Here is a 21,729-nt window from a genome sequence, read left to right as displayed (position 1 = left end):
ATAGAGAAAAAGCACAATTTAATAAACACAGTTATTTCACGTAGACTTAATAGTGTTGAATTAAGAAGTTGTCCAAGCAATTTCACTCCATAACTCTTCAATGTCTTATTCTTTGGTTAGAATATTATACAGACCATTGTTTGAGCTTGTTATTGATTATTTACTGGAATATCTCATTAAGACAAAGTTAGATCATCTATTCATCTATTAAAATGATATTACTTTTCTAGTAAAAACAAACAAACAAACAAACAAACAAACAAACAAAAAAACATGCTTGAGAATATTATTTCTCTTCTTGAAATTCCTTTTTTCACATTATAGTGTAATGCAGAATGATTTATGTTGTGTTTTTGTGATGATGAATTACTGAACCAGGTCACACTGATACTGGTATTAAAAAGATGCAGCTGTTTATATGAAAGACTTTTGTAGCCAGATTTCAGTTAAAGACACTGTAAATAAAAGGAAGTTTGGATTTATGTGTTTTTTCTTAGAATGCTATTTCATAAAAAAGAAAAAAAAGTAGTCATTCAGTAATATAGAAAACTGAAAATGTAATATATTGTATTTCCTCAAATAGTGGCCGGGGTCTTCATTTACCTCAGCTGCAGAAGGTTCCGGGCCTTTTTTTCAAAAAGCTTGTATTAGGGGCAGGCCTTTAGTTCTAATTTCATCTGTTTAATAAGTAGGAATGCTCACATTTAGCATAAAACTTTGATTCACTCTTGTTTGCAATACTGAAAGCACTGCAGTGTGCTTTTCTACAAATGCAGAATGTGTTTCCTGTGTTCTAAATAAAAATCAATTTAACATTTCAGTGGATATTGCATAAATTGTCTTCCTGTTGCACTTGTAATTTTCTGTAAATGACAGTTTTACTGAAAAAATGACACACACCTGCAGTGACTGAAATTTGAAAATAACACTTTATATGAGTGAGTAAAACAACAGTGGTGAAAATAGAATTATATTGTTGAATGTTTTAGGTTAAAATTGGTTGAAGTGAACATTGTGTTTAACTGGCAGAACACCAGTACATATCCATAATTTTTTTTTACCCGACCTGTGTTTGAGGAACCACTTTTGTTTATGTCAATCTCAACCCCTGATGTTGCTATTCGTACAGACAGATTTTAATTAATTTCAGGAAACGCTGTGTTAAGATGGACTGTTGAATCATTAGCAACTTTTACACAGAGATCCTGAAAAAAGGTGAGATGGTGATCCCACCTTTTTACCACCATTGACCAATTTCCACATCCAACCCAAAGGAGTAACAGAGGTGAGACATCCTGGACTTTTACAGGGGACCTGTGTTCCGGAATCAAAGGGGCGGTGATGCAGCACAGTGTATAGTGTGATGTATAACTTGCATGTCAGAAATACCCCGAGCAGAGCGGTGTTGCTAACCTCTCCAGAGTCTTTCACCTTTCCAATAATGTTAGCATGGATAGAGTCCTCCGCCCAAAGTGACAACAGCTTGTGGATCTTGACATCTCCCCAGTTCAACATCTTTCTGGTTGTGTTGAAATATTTGTTTACTGTGCACGGCCCGCGCTCATTTTTAAATCCCCCTGGTGCTGGGGTCACACATGCAGTGCGTCATCAAAACGTCACACCCTGGTTGCGGAATGAGACGTGTTCCTTTTACATGGTGTTCCGGAATCATGATTCCACCTTTATTACAGCTCTGTTACGACCTCCAGAGCCATGGCAGAGGTGGAACCAAATGATCCACCATTTCATTTACACAGACGTCATTCCGGAATAAAGGTGAAATATTCCCGGTACAGAAGTGCTGTGTAAAAGGGGCTATTGTCTGGTGAATTTTACTCAAATCTATTCATGAGAATCTCACCTATTGTGTGTCTGTTCTTGGTTGAACCAGTGGCAAAAGGGAGGTTTACAGACTTTGTGAGTCATGTACCGTTCGCTCTGTAGAGATGGAGCATTTTTTTTTGCTCCAAACTTTAAGAAGATAAGAACTGCAGCTTCAACCTTGAGGTACAAGGACTCCTGAAGGGCCTCAGCTCTTTCATCTGACTTCTTCTTCTTTTTCTGAGTCCTCCTCATGCTCCTCACATCTCCTTCCTCACAGCGGGAGCCCCAGAAAGGGCCTTGAAAAAGAAAGGGTGTCTATTGACCCTTGAGGAAGCCACAGGTGTCTGCTGGTAGATGTGTGTGTGTTTGTGTGTATTGCGTTACCATCCCTCAGGGACGGTTCCAGGTGAGGTTTTGACAGCATAGGGTGACATAGGGCTGTGACGGTTATATACTCACATTGTTTTCTGCTTTTATAGATGTTCACCAAAATATCCAAACTTTTAAAAGAAGCACATCATTTTAAACCAGTATCTACATATATGCAAAAAAAAAAAAAAAAACACGGTTTGATTCTGCTAGAGGCCACTGACTACAGCCATTCAAGTTTCATGAGGTCCTTTGGGATGTCGACTGCCTAGAAAGTTAATAATTGAAGAGAAATATTCACAGATGAAATGCAGATGCAAATAAGCTGCTTATTATGCACGGTCCTATTAATTAAAATAGGGATTAAGTTTTTAGATAAGCAACATAAACACAAACACACTATGCATTTGAACAATAGCACTAATGGAACAGTAAGGATCTCTACTTGTATGAATATAATTCATGTTATTCCTTCTACTTGAGATGGCGTCTCCTAAGGTTCCAATCTTGTTGTTTTGTTTATTAAAAAAAAAAAGAAGAAGAAGAAAAAGAAAATCATGGCATTGCCTGCAATGTTTGTTTTCCCTCAAGACTTTTATATTTGAGAAGGTATTGTGAGTAGCGTTATATAACCCCATATTTGCACCACAGTCTTTTCACTAATCAAAAGCCTGAAGCCACAGTGTTAACATACTGTAACTGTAGGGCACATCTATAGATGTCAGGGTGAGGGATGGCAAATAGCTTATATGTTAATACACCATGAGAAACATTTTGGAACTGCACCAAGCAATTAAAATGCATTTATTTAGAGATAATGTTATCTTTGATATTTGTTTAATTAGATGACTAAAAAATGAGATGGAGTGAACTTTATTAGTATCTTCAGGGCAGTTCAATTGGAAAACACAGAAATGGGAATGAAGCCAAACTAGTTCTATTTTTCTTAAAGCACTAAATCAGTATCAGCTGTCAGAATCCTTATTTTAACAAAATGATACATACTGCCAAGCCTGTATGTGTATGTATGATATGGGTATGTGGTTATTTACACTGCTGGGATAACAGACATTTGAGTTTGGTTTATTTCTATAATCCTTTACTGGGTCAAATATAAACAAACGCAGCAATGCACTGTTATAAATATTGTATTGGTTTGTGTTTTCTACACCAGTATAAAACAGAGAAAGGAAATCTGAATCACAAAACATGGCAAAAGCAGGGGCAGCCATGGCTCAGGAGGTAGAGCAATAACCGAAGGGTTGGCGGTTCAAATCCTGCTATGTCCTAGTCAGTCCGTTGGGCAAGACACTTCACCCTCTTTATCTCCACTGTCACTCACACTGGTGTATGAATGCATATGAATGTTCAGTGGTGGTCGGAGGAATTGACAGCCATGCTTCCGTCAGTTTGCCCCAGGGCAGCTGTGGCTACAAACGTAGGTTACCACCACCAGAGTGGGAATGTGAGAACGAAGGAATAATGGATCAGTAATATAAAGCACTTTGGGTGCCTTGAAAAGCACTATAAAAATCTAATCCATCATTATTATTATTATTATTATTATTATTACTAAAGTCAATGCCTTATAGTGGCAGAAATCTTCACAGTCAGCTGTATATGAACAAGCTTCAGAGCAGCCAGATTCCTCAGTAACAGAATGATTATACCACGATCAACAGTTCTGACTGAAGTGAAGTGAAGACTGACGTACAGAAGAAAAACATCCAAGGCAACACAACATTAATTGTTAACTTACCAAACTCAAAACCAGTTAATTTCGACTCCTGGGTTGATATTAGAGCTGCAACACATTGAAAAGACCATTCTGACTCACCCCTTTTAATGGTGGAAATATGATAGCATCTTACCAGAGCATTTACGGGACATGTGTTGTATTATAGCTACTCTCTGGCTTTCATTTCTCACATAGTAGCAAGAGTTGTCATTGTATTGTGTTACTAGTTTGTGGAAATTATCATTACAGTTAGCTTACTGTGTCCAGTAAAAGTGGCAAACAAGCTAGTTACAGATGATTGAATCAACCTTTTCTTATACTACAGTATCATGTTCTATGTAGTTTTGGTCAGTGCTTTAACAGTTAGATATCGAGCCTTAATTTCAGGGTGAGTTTCCAACAAAAGGCACTGATTAAGTATTTTAGTAATTTAACCAGAATGTGAGTTAATGAACAATTATCTATTTTTTATGTGTATTTGTGAGATCTGGATTTATATTTAACTGTGTATGATATGGCTTGGAAACACGAATTATTGTAGTTTTGAAGATTTGAAAGTTCATTTTTTTATTTTAGGTTCATATTTCTCTTTTATGATGAGTTTTAATTTCAGTTTAGTACTTTTACAAATGCAAGTAGTTTTGTATTTTATTTTATATCTTTATTTTCTATATTATTTATATATGTATATTTTTATTTTTACCTTTTTGTACCGTGAGTTTATTGTGAGGAAAGCCTTGATGTATTCAGGCTGACAAGGGTAAGATGAAACAGAACACAAGAAGGTCCCACCGCCATTTTATTTTATTTTTTTACCATTAACATTTTAACACTGAGGGAAGACAAAGCTGGTTTTATCTTCAGTTATATTTTGTTTCAGCTTCTGTCACATTGTTTATTCTGCTTTTCATTTCATGTTTTTATGGTATTTTTTATTTTCATTTCAGTTAACAAATTCCTTTGTCCCAGATAGCTTTAGTTTTAATTAACTCCCTGTTTTAGATGCAATAAGCCTGTTTTAGATGCAACTGCAGACACACACATCCCTCCTCCTGAAGCCACCAGGATGTGTCACAATTTGCAGGATTTGACAGCAACAGACACTGGCATTTAACATATACAAACAAATACAAATATGCACAAAAACACGGCTAATGAGGAACAAAAGCCTCGGGCAGGTCTGTGTGTGTGTCCAGTGTTGTGCGGTAGTTGTCCACTGAAGTGCTGGTGCTTTGTGTAACGACACAACAGAGAGCCGTGCAGGGCGACGTCCTCAGTTCTGTAACTACTTTGTGCTCAGACCACTGAGGATTGTTTTTATGTCCATCATTCAGACAGAAATCGACCATGGTGAGTTCCTCAACTCCCCAAATCAAACAACACTTTTCCTCCCTTCTCCAACACATCAATAACACTGCTGCTCTTTTTCTCACGTTCCCTCTCTCACTCATCTCTTTCACTTCATTTACCTCCTTCTTCCCTCTAACACTTCCTTCCACTCCTTTGTTTTTCCTCTCTTTCATCCTTTCTCACTTAGCCTTTATTTCTTGCCACTTGTTTTCCTCCATCTGTGCACCTGTTTGTGTGTTTCCCACTGTCTTATCTCCTTCACCCTGGGGGTTTCTGTTGCAGCACCTCAGTATTGATCACCTTAAACTCTCTTTAGTCCCGGTCAGCTGACAGGGGCTGTGATTCTGAGCGGTGATCGTTCAGCTCAGGATGCGGTCTGATGGCGCGGCCACCTGCGAGGCCTTGGTACATGTCACAGTGGAGACATTTCATTAAAGACGGCCTGTAAATTAAAAGTGCAGGCGGCGGACTAAAACGCACAGGGCGAGAGCAGTTTCAATCAGCCGCCCAGATGGCGTGCAGCCCTGACATGAGACCTGATGTTTTAATCATTCTTTTAAACCTTATGAAATTTGTATCGGGAACAAATCCAACACTTCACCATCGAGGGTGTTAACATAAAAACAAATTGGCATGTGTTTTCAGCTGGTGGGCGTCTAGTATAGCACCCTACATAGCTCCTGTGTGATATATGGACGTAGCATGTGAGAAAGATTAAGTTGAAATTGCCTGGTTCATGATTTGGGAATGAGAGATATGAACCCTCTGGGCAGATCGTTAGACTAATGCTATGCGGGCCGGCTCTCCAATTTATAGTCTGTGACATGTTTGTGAATATTTATTATTGCTCTCCACCGTGTGCATTTGGCTTTGCACCTAAAATGAGAATATCAATTACCAAACCACGGCCGACACCGCAACCCGTAAGTTATCGGATACCAAGGAACAGGATAAAAACGACATCCTGGTGAGCAATGTCCTCATGTATGCGTACACACATGCACAAGTCGCACACACAAAACACTCTGGAAAACAATTTATTTCACCACAGTGTCTGCCACAGCCTAGTTGCTTTGTTTGGATTGGATGCAGCTGAAACTGTTAACAGACTCACCCTTGTTAAGCTGCCTCTTACTAAAAGGTTGACCAGATTGAAAAAACAAGGTCTTTGGATTATAATTGAATCCACAAATTTCGTGAGGAACATTCCTGAAAGCAACATGTGTGCAGAGACTGAAAAAAAAACATTTATGGGAAACCACACACAAAAAAAAGTCTTGTAGCTTTTGAGTTTGGCCCCCTCTGATGATTTTAACACACCACGTTTCCCCCAAAGCGACTCTAAACTCACCTCATTTACCCCAAGCAGAGATGTTTCTTTAAGTATTGAGGGAGAGGAGATGGAGAAACCAAGACGAGGAGAGAGGGCAAGAGGTAGAAATTAACATATAAAGTTTAGCAAGAGGATGATTGAGAGGTGGAAGGGGAAAATGTATAGCTAGCAAGAGAGTTGTGCAGGTATGTAATTATGTAATCATCATTGCAAACTTTGAGTTGGAGCCAGCTTAAAGTCAGATCTGCCCTCACTAATAGACCCAGATGAAGACCTGAATCTATTAACAGCAGACTTTTGGTGGAGATTTTATGGAATTTTAATTGCAAACACATGGCTAGTGCTTATAAATGTTATAACACTAATCAGCGTGGTACAAGATAGGCAGGCCTTACTGCCCGGCAGAAAATGAGGTTAAGGGTTTTTATTTTGTCTTTATGTATTTATACTCTTTTTTTAGAGACTGAAACATAATTCTCCGGCAGCTATCCTCAGCTGTGCAGTGAAAATGCTGTCAGGCAGGGATTGTAAATGGTTTTACAGTCGTACTGAGAGTAAACACAGTTTACGAGCAAGCAAGATTTAGTTCAAGTTAGGAGCTCTATAGTTTTCCAACTTCTTTTTTAAAGGGCTTTAATTCAGTATCAGTTTATTTGGTTCCTTGAGCATATACTGGTGTTACATTCACAATTCGTAACATGAGGAAAATGAGAACACTAGCTTGTGGAGGAAGAACTCAGTAAGTAAAGGGTGAGATATTTTCTGATAGAAAAACTAATAGGGAGTGTAAAAAAAAAAGCAGCAAAGATGGCTGGAAGGAGAAGGCCATGTTAAAAAAACAAAAGAGAAAATAGTGCCTGCAGTCTTTAAACAGAGGGAAAGGAGAAAAGGATAATGAGCAAAATCACTGAGCCGTGGACTGCAGGCGCTACATGCAGTCACTTAATAACAGACACACATATTCATATATTTCTACTCCTATTCAGACTACAGTGCACATGCTTTCACCACGTGCATCTCTGCCGTCAGTGCATGCATAAACACATTAACATGCAGAGAAATGGTGGGTTCTGGAGATGAAAGCCGCTCAGATCAGTGGCTGTACTCTGACACAGTCGTAACCTATCAAGCTCAGAAGTGCGTGCTCGTGGCATCGGCTGGTCCACCGGGAGGCTGTGAAGTCTCTTTGTTCTGTTTTGATGCGACGTGGTTCTAATGTATGTAAGGAACTCATCGAACAGTAGGCAGTCGTAAATAGTTAACAAATGAACTAATCTAAAACAAATTAAATATGCATCACCTCTAGTCAGGAATCAATTCATCAGAGGGAGCCTTGGAGTTCTTTGTTGTTGTCTGACTACATATTATGTCCAAGTCCAGAACCTCCAACTAACATTTGTTAAAGTCCAGGAACCCATTTTCCAATATGTCTGAGTAATCAAACCTGTTCAGAGTGTGATGTTTGCTGTTTTGGCTTAACATTCTGTCTTTCTTTGTTAAGACTTACTCCATTTTTTTAGAACCTTACAGAGGTTGGTGAGATTTTTATCATCATTTGATTCAGCAGTAATTAGTAAGAATGCATCAATTAGTCTGTATTAGGTCAGATGTCAGTTCTGTATCGCAGAGTTTATGTATGAGTTCTAACTCCAAAGTTTAATTCAAAATGTGTAAAAACAATGTCAACAAACCCTCAAAATACAGACAGTTTTTCATATTTTCATTCCATATAATTAATAAATAATGCAATGAGTTACATGTTTCAAAAACTTGTCATTATTAGATTTTACAAAGTTGGTGTGTAGTTTGTTTGGTCATTATTGAGACTGGCAGAGTGAGGTAGAGCACATTGAATATTATAGAATTGAACAAAATAGATCAACCTGTGGATTCCTAATCCACATGTTTGTTATCTAATATTATCAGATCAGGGCATTCCTACTATAAAGTTTATATAATGTGGATATAAATATTAATAGTGGATGGTGTGTACTTTTTGGTGATGCAACCAGAATGACATTTTTTTTATTAGACCTTTGTGGAATTCACATGTACATTTAATTTGCATGTAAGTCTTTGAAGTCATTTGCTTATTTATGCATGTATGTATGTATGTATTTATTTATGTATGTATTATTTATTTGTCTTTTCTAGACAGCCACAAAGTGTTTGAGATGGCTAAATATAAAAACCAGGAGACCGCAGACTTTGTCGTGACTCTTATATGTATAGGTCAGGCAGTAAAATTGCTTCGGTCAGAAGAAAGGATCACAGTGTGGTTAAATATGAAAGGTTCTCTGTGCTGGATTTGTCTGTGCTCGAGCGCTTACATGAAGTTGTTGCTGTTAAAGCCTTTGTTGTGTAGAGACCTGAACGTATTTTTACAGTAGGCAGCTGGATTTCTCTGCTAACACGTACATCTGTAAAATGATGGAGCTCTTAATGAAGAACTCCCTTTAATTTCTATTTAAAAATCAGTATTTTGAAACACTAAAGTCAACAAACAACTAGCATAAAACAGATTCCAACACAGCTTCACACAAGCACACACAACTGCTCCATAAAACACCTTTAATGTATGTTTTATGGACTTTCTCTGTATTGAACCCACTCTTAGGTGTTGTCAGTGTCTAAACCTACCCATAAAAAGCTGCAGCTAATGTTAACACCAAGCTGATGCTGTGAACAGAATTGGCAGTTCTGTTTAAAACAAATTAACTTTTTGGAGAGACACGATTGGTATTATAGACTAATTTTCTCAAAATACCAAGTGCCACGAGCAGTTAAAGCACTAACATTGATATGCATGGATGTAGATAATACGAAACCTATTTTTGACTCAGAAACACTGACATATATTGAGTGTGTTGTGTGATGCTGAAGGGTCTATTTTCTTGTTGCTTGACTTAATTGCCACTTTTTGAGACACATCTTTTTGCTCCATCAGACTTTATTACATCAGTGCTGCAGTATTCCCAGATTTCACCCAATTACCTTGGCCAAGGCTACAAACATGAGATCCAAGTCATAATAAGCTGTAATTATCCTTGTCTGTTTAATCAAGATCAACATGACAGACACTGAGTCAAAACTCATCTTCCTCCCTTTCCTCTGACTCTGTCTTTGTCTAACACACACATGTTCACAAGGCCATTGTTGAAAATCTGGCCAAATGGGCAGCCTGAGTAGAGTAGATACACAGAGCCTTTTGCCAGTGCTCTAATCAAGGGAAATGTTGAACAACTGGCATGAAACTAACTGGGGTTTCCATCGATTTTCCTCACTCACCGGCAAAACGGAGGGAGCGAGAAAGAATGAAATGTGAAGAGAAGACAAAACGGATTCCGATTAACTTGAGCACAGCTTGACCACAGCTGTCATGTTCACCGTGTAACGGAAACGTCACTTCGTCTCACAGATATTCAATTAAATCATTTAGAGACGACCTTGGTTTCAAAAGTACATGAACAAAAGTTTTCTTTGGTTTTCTTTTGAATTTTTAAGCCATTACTCCCATCATGCCGCCACCCCTAGTGATCAAAGAGTGGTGGGTAAGAGAGAAAAGATACAGAGAGAGGATTAACGGCTAACAAGAGGACTGGAGGGAGGGGAAGATGATGCAGGGAGCAGATGAGTGGTGGGTTAGACAAAAGAAAATGAATACCAAAAGAAAACTGGAAATAAGTGAGAATGCTTTTGTGCTCCGCCTGTGACACTTAACGGCTGAGAACTCTTATATATGTATGTTTACATATACAAACAGAATAGCAGGGTTCAAAGCAGATTGTGCTTCCTCTCCTCTTCCCCTAACCCTCCTCCTCTCCTCTCTTCTCCTCTCCTCTCCTCTCCTCTCCTCTCCTCTCCTCTCCTCTCCTCTCCTCTCCTCTCCTCTCCTCTCCTCTCCTCTCCTCTCCTCTCCTCCCCTCCCCTCCTCTTTCCTCTCTTCTCCTCTCTCCTCTCCTCCCCTCCCCTCCTCCCCTACATCCCCTCCTCCTTTCCCCTTCTCCTCTCCCCTCCTCTCTCCTCTCCTCCCCACCCCTCCTCCCCTCTCTTCCCCTCCTCCCCTCATCTCTCCTCTCCTCTGCTACTATCCCCTCCTCCTCTCCTCCATTTCTCTCCCCCCGACCATCCCCTCCTCCTCCTCCCCTCTCCTCCCCTCTCCTCTCCTCCCCTCCCCTCCTCTCTTCTCTTCTCTCCTCCCCTTCCCTCCTCTTCTTTCCTTTCCTCTCCTCCCCTCCCCTCTCTTCTCCTCTCCCATCCTCTCTTCTCCTCCTTTCCTTTCCTCTCCTCTCCTCTCTCGTCCCCTCTCCTCTCCTCTCCTCTCCTCCCCTCCTCTCTCCTCTCCTCTCCCCTCCCCTCTCCTCCTTTCCTCTCCTCTCTTCTCCTCTCCTCCTTGTTACGCTGTAATTGGAGCTGGAAGCTCTAAGACAAGCAGCTCAGTGTGCGTCAGGCTGACAGGCAGACCCCGTTGGCTTCTATTAAGCTTTAATAAGTGAGCAGGATTGGAAAAAGAGGAGAAGGAGAGGAAGGGAGGAGGAAGGAGTGTGCGAGCTATGGCTTCTACTGTCACCCCTCAGCGGGCTGCAGAAAAATCTGTCTGCTGTCACACGAAACACTAAAAATTTACCCAAATCTTCATCCACACTTTCATTTTCATCATCTTATTGCCACTGTAAGAGTGGTAAAAAAAAAAAGAAGCAATTGCTCTTTCTAAGTGTTCGTGTTAAAATAAGCTGAAATAGGCTTCATTCGTTATCCTGAAAAGAACAGACCGGCTCAGTTTCACAGTTACAACCTCTATTCACACATGTATAGACACACACAGCCATACTAACACATACACACACTTGTCAAAAGTCTTTTTCTTGCATGAAGATGACAGGAGTATTATTGCACCATGCAGAATTTAATCTAATGTGCCACACAGCAACCCTGGACCACAGCTGAGGTAAATGTTAGAAGAATATCTATAACCTCTGCAGCACAATACAGCAAGAACAATTCCAGATGTGATGTGTGATTCATGTCACTGCATTGTTTCAGATTTTTTTGCGGTTCCACCTCGTCATTTTTATTTACAAAGTCATCACTGGCTGTTTATTGAAAGAAATATTCAGGCATGAATCAGTTCATTACCTGACTTCTCAAACTCCACCTGCATGAGTGGCGACTGTAAATGAACTCTGTGTGCGTGCACGTGTGTGTGTGCGTGTGTGTGTGTGTGTGTGTGTGTGTGTGTGTGTTTGTCGCATCTGTTGCCCCACAGACCACCTTTTTTACTCAAGAGAGGAGCCATAATGTAATTGAAAGTGGCAGGCTTTCCAAACTGAATACCGGGCCGGAACATAAAAAAAAATAAATACTGCAACAATCAGGGCTGCCTTAACAAAAATGCCAAAAATGCATTCAGATCAGCCCAAGGAGAACAGAGCTGCTCGTGAACAAATGCCAAATTCAATATAAACACTTGAGCATGGAAGCTTAAATGAATACACAAAGACTAAAGGGTCTCAGCCTGTGTAACTGTCAGATGTGGCAGCAGCGAAGAGGGAACGAAGTGAAGACAGATTTGCTGCAAGGTCCAAACTTCAATCTGCCATCTGTGTTAGAAGCAATTTTAACTTGTTGAATAAGTAACAAACCTCTGAAATAAACATTAACACTCTTTCAGTAAACGCTGCACAAGGAGTAAATCAAACCACATGTGACTTGAGGAGAGTGTTAAACTGCAAATATTTGACAACAGTTTTTGATGGAAATTAATTATTCCAAGATTAATACCCAATTGTGATGATCACTGGAAGACGAAGAGCAAAGAATGGGGGAAATTGAGGCCATGACCTCAAGCAAATGAAGAAATTAAAAACAAATATGAGTTAAATTGAACAATAAGATCAAACTCATTCCAACTGATAAAGTGTGATCTGTGATTATTGAGGAGGATTTACTGGAGGTTTAGCTGAACTGGACCTCACTGAGGAGGTTTGTCACATAATTAGCAGGAAGTAAGTAAGGCTTTCAGCAACGTGTATTACTGCGAATATTGGATTGGTGATAAAGGACTAATTAGTGCTGAAAAGGACATCGACTGACCAACAAGGCCAATTGATTAACGACAGGTTTCAGTCAATGGAGACTATGTACTCGTTGTTGAGAGTGTGGACTTGTGCTGATAGTGTCAAGAAACCACCGTCCGCTACATAAGATGAACTCAAGTGTGACGAAAGACAATTTAATACTTTAATCAAACTTTGCCCAGCCATTACCTGAACTGCTTAGACTGCACTTATGTTGACGGACCCCTGCGCTGAATCTCCCATATTAAATCTGAGCTCTGTATCGGTGGTTGAATTATGAAAAAACACAGACCACAGAAGAAATCATTCCCTTTTATACTATTCATTATGATTTAGCTGTAATTTACATCCAATCCAGGGAAAAATTGAGTGCCTCAAAAGGCGGAAATCTGTAATGCGTTTCTTTTTAGCACATTAGTGACTGCTGGTCCCTGCACTTGAGTTGTATTTTCTTTCTTTCCTTTATTTCTGTAAAATTTTGTGAACAGCTACATCAGATTCCAGTGAAACTACTGCATGTCTGTACAAATGGCTGGATACAGTTAGCAATGATGTGTTCCGTATATGTGAAATAAACCGGCTTAGACCATTTAGAATGCTCATATTGACTCTTCTTCTCATCTTTATAGTTTAATTTCATGAATCTTGGAATGAATCCTTAATGAATCTTGGCACCTGGTGATAGTGATGCACAAATCTGGTCTCAACCCACAGGCGTTTGTGGCATTGCATCTGTTGTACACAGTAAAAATCAACAGTTGCAGTTGTGTGAGGAACACAAAAACAGCCTGGATGCAAAGTTGAATTCCAGGCTTAAATGTGACTGATGTTTGGCTTTCTGAAATGGGTGTGGTTATCAGACTCCACATGCAAAAGCCGGGCTTCATATACTGTTACATAATTCATAAGGCCTCAAGAAGATAGTTTTAGATGTACTATGATGTATGCAGTCAAAAAACATCCATACAGCAGTTCAGTAGTGCCATCCCCAGGATTTATGTCATTTTCTAAGCTTATAGTTAATCATATCACACCACAGGCCACATTAATTTACCACCAGGATATCTCAGACTGGGGTATTTGCAAAACAACCAACTCCATTTGTTCCCATTAAAAATTAATTTGTCAAAAAATAAAAGTACATTTGTTTAAAAAGAAAGGGGAAAAAAAGGCTGTTCAGTGTATACTGATTCTTTCTCCCAGTCTTTGTCGCACTCCCCTTTTGTGCTGTGGGTAAGTGAGTAAGTGACTCCCAATGTCTATTAATGACATCCATTTATTTTCTCCAAGAAAGGATTTATTTCGCTGTCCTTGTGGAGACAATCCACCCTCTGCTGCTGTTGGTGCTGTAATTTAACAACTATTACTATGTTTGTCTAAGGTCCCAAATGTTCGAGTTTGCTTTGGGCAATTTCTTCCTCGCTTTTTAGTTGTTTATTCTATCTCTGTGTAATGCCCCTCTCTTTCCTTCATCTGCTTTTTTCCCCAATCTGCTTCCCTTGGCAAAATTTCATTGTATTTGTCGGTGTTAGTCCCAGGAGCTCACACAGCAAAGCTAAACTTCTGGCATGTTCCTAATTGATCTGTGGCAGCCCTGGCTGTGGACTTACTGTTTTCAGATGCTCAATTATTCATAAACGCTTATCTCAGAGGGAGTTCATCTCATGTTCATACACAAAAAATAGCGCAATAATGGTCCTGTCTCCTGATATGGCCTCCTTATCTATAAGCATGCTGCCTTATGTTCACCCTCGCAAGTAATTTGGTATAGAGATTACGACAAGGGGGGAAAAAAATCACCATGTATATTTGCATATAATCTGTTTTTTTTATCACTATAAATTCATTTCAAAATTTGAGGTCAGGTGCAGAGGCTTATAAAACAAAAAACTGATCCGAGAAATACTCAGAATTAGAAAACCTGTATGAATGTATAACTGTTTGTATGACTTACTGAAACCTATAGCTCAAAACTAAAGTATATAGCACAAAAATATAGGTCACTAGTAATATACAGGTCCTATAACCAAGATGGGATCCACAGTGTGAAGCATTTTGTGGTACGAAAACTCTAAATTATTACTGACTGTTAATGCCAGATTTGGTATCTTTTCCCATAAAGCTAATGTTGTGAAACATGTTAGGGCTGAGAGCTATTCTCAATCAGGAAGACAGTTATTACAGCTATTAAAATCACCATCCACTTTACGTAATGAAGGCAATTAACCAGTACTACCTTGGCTGGAGAGCTTACAACCATTCCCACCCACTGAGCGGAGACTGAAAAATAGACCATTTTGTCTTGCCATTTGTTCACTCCCACATGTTTCAGACAGGAAACACTGATGCTATTTAGATTGCTTAACATGCTGATTGATGGCTTTCTTTGTGTGTATGATTCTATCTTTTTTCTGTTTCTTCACAGGACTGCTGCTGCAGGAGAGTTTCATGGAGGAGCCTGATGGACTGGTGTCTGTAAACCTCCTGGTGGTGTCTGCGGTTTCAGCCTTTGCAACAGGAGCCATCCTCTCCGGCCTCACAGTGTGCTGGATTATGAGTCACCGCCACCGCCATTCTCGAGGAGCAGGAGGCAGCGGTGCTCGCCGGAAAAGTGACAAAGAGCAGAGCATGCTGGCGCAGGGCCGCAGCGGGTCAGTAATGAGTGTAACGAGAACCAGCGGTGGTGATAGGCGTCGTTCACAAGCAGACAACCCCTTCGTGACCCCTAACGGTTGGCCTAAAGGAGAGATGGATCCAGGTTTGCTGCCCACGCCAGAACAAACCCCGCTGCAGCAGAAACGGGCCATGCGTCTCCCTGACACTGACTGGGACCAGAGCCAGACGTTCCTCACCGCTGTGGGGACTCCCTGCCCCAACAATGCGGTCATCTACCTGAGCTCTAAGTTCCTCCATGGAGGCGGAGGGGGTGGAGGGATGGTCCGGATAGAGGACCCAGGGGAGGTCATGCTTCCTCCTCACACAGAGCGCCAGCGCTACCTGATCCTAGCCACCCAGAGAGGGGAGCATGGTGGCAGTCGTCCCACTGGCGGCCTGAGGAACTCAGCAGGTGAATACATCTACCCCGCCACGCCGCAGGACTCCCCGGACCGACGGAGAGTGGTTTCTGCTCCCACTCCCCACATGGACTATGGGGAGCCTCGCTGGAGTCACGAGGCGCTCAACTACAACAGCAACAATGGAGCCCCTTACCACTCCCAGCGCCAGGGCCTCATCCGGCCAGATATGCACGGGCCTCGAGGGCTGGGAGAACTGGCTGACTTCAGCCACCTTCTGGGGAAGAACATGGGAGAGCGCACCCCCAGTGGCCAGTGAGGTGAAGTACGTGAGCTCCTACACCAAGCTCTCTCTGAAGGCCCATTTCTCCAACAGCAAACTGGAATAAATCAACCCCTCTGACTCACTGTCCCAGTCCAACCTTTACCCTGTCTGTCCTCTCTCACTGTCATTCAATGTCCTGACGTCATTCAGCTGACTGAAGAGAGAGACAGAGAGAAGAATCAAAAAATCAAAGAGAGAGTTAAAGAGGAGAAAACTCCTCACATCTCCATCTGAGCTGCACCCCTCTGCTCTGCAAGTGGTATGACCCACAGAGCTCGACACCACAGGACAAATGATAAAGGAAAGAGAGGGGTGCAGAGAATAAAAGGGGGATCTCCTCGAAGGACAGTGTGGAGAAGAACATGTTGACAATTTTGCTTGCAGAGCCAAATGTGAAAGGTCTCCCTCCACCATTTTTGTCACTGTTTTGACACCATGGATCTTCTTTGAGTGTGAAATTTTACTTTCAGTTTTTGGGTTTTTTTGTGCCAGTGGCATCCAACAGACAATAGTGTGCTTTATTTGGGTTTCACATGAGGAAAAAAATTGCCTGAAACTGTGCCAGAGGGCAGTGACTCTCACTGAATCATGCAGTGTGTGTATGTGTGTGAACATTTGTATGAGTGTTTGTGCAAGTGTGAGTGGCCACGACAACCCCAAGTCCTGTCTTAACTGTGAATTAGAAAAATATAATGAAGTTTCTATGAGGAAGAAGTGGGTGTTAATGTTATTTCCCTTTTTTATACAATCGACTGAGACAGATGGATTTTATTTTGTGTCTTTTGAAAATTATTGTATCGACCAATCAGAGGTTTGAGTGAATGACCAATGGCTAGTGAAAGATTAAAACTCCCAGTCTAACTTTTGTAATCACCAGTACTTTAGAAGCAGCAGTAACCAGAGCCATGACAAACCGACAGAGAGCAATAACAAGTGAGAAATAACAAAGATAAATCTGATATTTTATTATATGACAGTTTTCTGTTCAAACCAAGATGAGGTTTAGAAAAAGAACAGCGTGCTGGGAAAAGGAACAATATCTCCCTCCATTCTTCCCTCCCTCAGTCTGTCAGGATGCCCGGGTCTGCCTGACCTGACCCGAGGCCCTCCCTGGGCTCCGCAGCCCATTTGAAGGAGGGAATGTGAGCTGAGGCCGTCTGGCTGTCTGACTGGACTGTGAGGCCCAGGCCGCTTGGGAGCTCCATTCAGTCTCTTCTGCCCGACACTGAGCCTCTTTGTGCCCCAGAAGCAGGAGGAGACTGCGGCAACAAATAGCCGTTAAGAGTCAGGGGCCGAGCCCGGCACCGCAGCCTCGCGGAATATCAATGAAGGAGGACAGCAACTCCATCCATCATGTGAGATACATTGACCAGGGCCCGGGCATCTCCTGTGCTTCACCCACTCTGCTGGTGATTCACTGGTTTTGTGGTGGTGGAGAGGAGCAGAGGGCCGAGGCCAGGGTTGGGGCACTGCAAGCTGTCACAATGGTCATCCCTTGTGGCTTCGTCCCTTTTTGCCTATCAGTGTGTCTCACAACAAAAGCAGGATAAAGAAAACAGATGGGCATGGGCATACTTGGGTGTGGAATTACTCTTTCACTCCCTGTGTGATCTTTTGATGTTTTTTCGTTTTTGTCTGTTCTCATCCGTTCCTAATTCAAATGTAGATCCTGAGATAGCTTTTAGTTCATCTGGGTCACGGTGGTGGGTTTTTGTTGTGTGAGTGTCTGTCTGTCTCTTAGGGTTTGTGTCAATGAATGTGTTACTTTTATTGCGAGCAAAAAACATCTTTGATCAATTGTACCTTCATTCTCGCCTTTCTTCTTTTGTTCAACCCCATTCCTTTCTCTCTTGAGCCATTAACGTCGTTGAACAAACTTTTATATAATGCATTTACATCTTTGTACTGCATGCAAAGGTGTGCTGCGAATGTGGGGGAGCTGGGATCTGCTGCGCCGAAGGGAATTCTGCGGCAGACGGTAGACGGTAGAGACTGTCAGGAAATAGGAATACATACAAAAGGTGCAAACTCCTGTCCAACAACTAAAAAAGTCATTGAAAGTTGCAAATCTTAGATGTTCACTTAGATCTATTTAAACTTATAATAATATTCAGACAGCAGGAAGCTTAGCACATATAAAATCATTGTTTAGCCCCTAACTATATTTATTAAGGCAGGTGAGAGTTTAGACCTGGCCAGGAGAGAGGTGTAGACATTCTTAGTACTGTGAAAAAAACACTGAAAACAACTTTCATACACTACAAATAGTGAATTTCAATATCTAGTTATATACAAAAATGTTCAAGGTTATAAAATAAAACCAGTGCTTTTAACTATTACTTTGGATTTCAATCAATACCAGAAGCATCTCAGTAAACTTGTAAGATTTCTATAGCTAAATGCTGTATAAATCAGTTTTTTGCTTTCAGGATGGCAGTTTTGTTACACTAATTCAGTAGAATAGTCCTTATTAGATATTATCCAATAAATACAAGCATACGTTTTGACACGAAAATAACAGCATAAGACCAAATCCTTCACATATACAGCAGTATCAGAGTAAATCACATCAATCATAGGTTAAAAATGGCTAACCTGAATGTAAATCATGAACAGTGTCCTCAAAGACAGCATCCACGCGGCGGTGAATCTGAGAGAATAATCTTATTAATTCAGTCTGTACTAAAAGAGTACAGAGAGATTTATGAAAGCGAGGACAGAGGAGGAGGTCAGGCAGCTGAACCTGATGTTACTGCATTACCGCCTCACCACATTAGTACAGTGTATTCTTTACACATTCCACCCTGAAACAGGTCATTAGTATTGAGAATACGGAGCCGTCCAGCAGCCAGCCCCCTCATCTCTGCGTCTCTTTATCTCTGCCTGTCTCCATCTCTGAGTGCTGCGTGTCTGCATTTGTCCGTGTGTGTGTTTGTGTGTGCGTGCGTGAACGAGGCCTCTCTGTCTCGGTCGACGTGCGCAGCCAGCCGTGTCCTCACCCTGCATCTCCTCCGGTGTTTCACTAAACATGCTTGATTAGGCAAAGTACATTCCCGGCCCTCTAATGGCCTGATGAGCCCCCGAGAAGATTACTACAGACACATCAGCCCTGAGAGGGTGGCACACATTGAACCACCTCCTTACCCCTCCACTAAACACCAGTCGCACACAAACATGCGTACACGCACATAAGCCTGTTAGCTAAATCAGAGGATGTATTCATGAAGTTTACTACGACAGAGAGCTGCTTAAAGAGCTAACAATTATGATGTTGCATAAGAATGCCACGTGCAAGAGGCCAGAAGACCCCATTCAGACTAGAGCTAGGTAAAAATAAGTTATTCATAAAGCATGTTAACCCTCATGAAAACTGGTAACTGATGGCCATTAAGAGTTTAAGAGAAAAACGCAGAAAGAAAAAGAAATATTCTCCAAAATCTGAATAACAGTGAAATAATGGAATGCTATAGATTAAATAACAAAGGGATAATATTTGTGTTTTACCACCAGTAATTACAGACATTGATAAATGCTGAGCCATTTTTTCTCCTGTTAATATCAAATACTATAGATTAAGTGCAAAAACCTCCAGAATGGCAAATACATATTATCCACTAAATTTAACAATGATTAGTGTTGAAATGGGCTACTTCACACATAGGAAAAAAAGTACACAAATCTTATATGTTTACCAAGATCTGTTAAAACTAGGGATGTCCGATATTGGCTTTTTTGCCAAAAACCGATATGCCGATATTGTCCGACGCTTAATTTCTGATTCCAATATCTACCAATATCGCTGCCGATATATGTGGGATGTTAAACTAATTTTAGGTAACATCACATATCTCCGGTCATGGAATTAACACATCTCGCCTAATTTTATTGTGATGCCCCATTGGATGCATTCTCAAATGCAACAAGGCTTTCAAAATGTAAACACTGTCTGTGCAAAGAATACATACTTCAACTTAAGTTGTGGAAAAAATGCCATATTTATTTATTTTCTCTCCCTCCCTCCATGAGTCTACTACAGTGTGGTAACTCTACTGTACAATTTTGAAAACTGCACATTTCTTTCAGCTACAAGCAATGCTTCATTTATGCGTCGGTAAATGCCGGCGAAATTAAGGCATTATTTTATCGGTTTTAATAATAATAATAATAATATAAGAAGCTTAGTACATATAATATCAGCATTCAGCATCTTCCTGCCACCATCTATATACAACTTTTTTTACTATATACTGAAATTTAAGCAGGTGAACATCTACCACTGTAAGTACAAGATTAAAAACAACTTTCCTACACTACAAATGGGTGGATTCAACATTGCTATAGACAATGATGATCAAGAACTTATTAGGTGAAAAGATAATTCCACTGTATATAACTATTATTTTGGTTTTCAATCAAAAACAGAAGCATCTTAGTAAACATATGAGATCAGGCCTGTGTTTTCATGCATTTTCTGGCTATTACATTTTTAAATTACAGATAATTCTGTGATTTATGCTCTTTGTTTTCAGTGTCCATCCTTCATCCATCACTAAGAAACTAAACACATCTGGCCTTTAAAGATAATACCACATGCATATAAATAGGTCAGCCTCACCTCCTCACTGAGCATGTATTTGTCCCTTCGTGGCTCAGAGTTGATGTTTCTAAATCACTCCTAAACTATGACTCCTTGTTAGAAATTTTACCCTAAAGTATGAGTTTTTTGACAGTCTAGTTATTCCGGCTCATAGCATAGACTGTATATAAGAAGTAGGTCAAACCGATGCAACTTAGTAACCACAGTGTCTGTCAGGAGGGAAATACTTTTCAATGCAGACGCTACAATGGTTTGGCCTGCAGTTGTCAATCACATCTATCAATCATTTGCCCTAAAATCTTTTTCATGGGGGAATTGTTTACCGTCAGAACACTCATTAGCCGAAAAAAATGATTGAGACCAGAATGATGCCTTCAAAAACAATTATAGACTTATTTTGAACTTCTAGAGTGAAGTTCAGTCTAAGTTTACAGGAGCCAGGATCCAGTGGTATCAGGGATATTTGCATAAACTTTAATAGTAGTGGTCCTTCCTTCCTGGTCTGGTCTGTTAAAAACACAGGTGTAACACGTTAACCATGTCCTGTCCACACTGTTTTTCAAAACAAACATTTTTCCCTACATGTGAGCCCTTTATTCACATGTTAAGGGCATTTGTGTTACTATTGGAGGCTCTTAAGATACCTTGCAAAGTGAATATTTCACTAAACTGCAGTTTGTGTGTTATCATTAGCACAAGGAAAACAGAGAAATTAGAAAACAATGGTATCGCATCCCAATTTGCACATGCCTGTAGATACTTTGTGTAATGAAGCTGCATCTGAAACATCAAATATAGATCATATAGGTGTAATAGTCTGTGTGTGACCTGCAGTAGATCATAGTCAGCACAGACACACCGTACAAAAAACAGAAAACTAGTTCCAACACACAAACTTGCACTTTTAATTTAACTTAGCACTACTTTTGGAAATTAACTTGTCTTTGCTGTTCATCTTCACAACACACTAAGCCTCTGCATTTGTCACATCCAATACTATTCTCTGAATTCTGCAGTGTCCACTAGAAATAATGGTTTAGCCCAGCGTTTTTACCAGGTTGTAGTGCTTATTGCATTTTAGTGCATACACAGATATTTTCTA

At 40.5% G+C, this 21,729-nt stretch overlaps 1 protein-coding gene across 1 annotated transcript in view; it reads left to right on the top strand.

Annotated features, from left to right (window-relative positions):
* The window catches only part of sema6bb (sema domain, transmembrane domain (TM), and cytoplasmic domain, (semaphorin) 6Bb), a 184,705-nt gene extending 165,268 nt beyond the window's left edge, over window positions 1-19,437 (top strand). Inside the window, exon 17 of the mRNA XM_030132778.1 lies at window positions 15,117-19,437. Within this exon, the coding sequence (XP_029988638.1) occupies window positions 15,117-16,024 (908 nt within the window). The 3' untranslated portion in view covers window positions 16,025-19,437. The remainder of the gene's footprint in view (window positions 1-15,116) is intronic.
* The last annotated feature ends 2,292 nt before the right edge of the window (window positions 19,438-21,729 follow it).

This window comes from Sphaeramia orbicularis, chromosome 4, assembly GCF_902148855.1.
Source record: "Sphaeramia orbicularis chromosome 4, fSphaOr1.1, whole genome shotgun sequence".
In the NCBI taxonomy this organism is placed as follows: domain Eukaryota; kingdom Metazoa; phylum Chordata; class Actinopteri; order Kurtiformes; family Apogonidae; genus Sphaeramia; species Sphaeramia orbicularis.
Note: the sequence above shows the minus strand (reverse complement) of the source record. Positions and strands in the feature narration are given on the sequence as shown.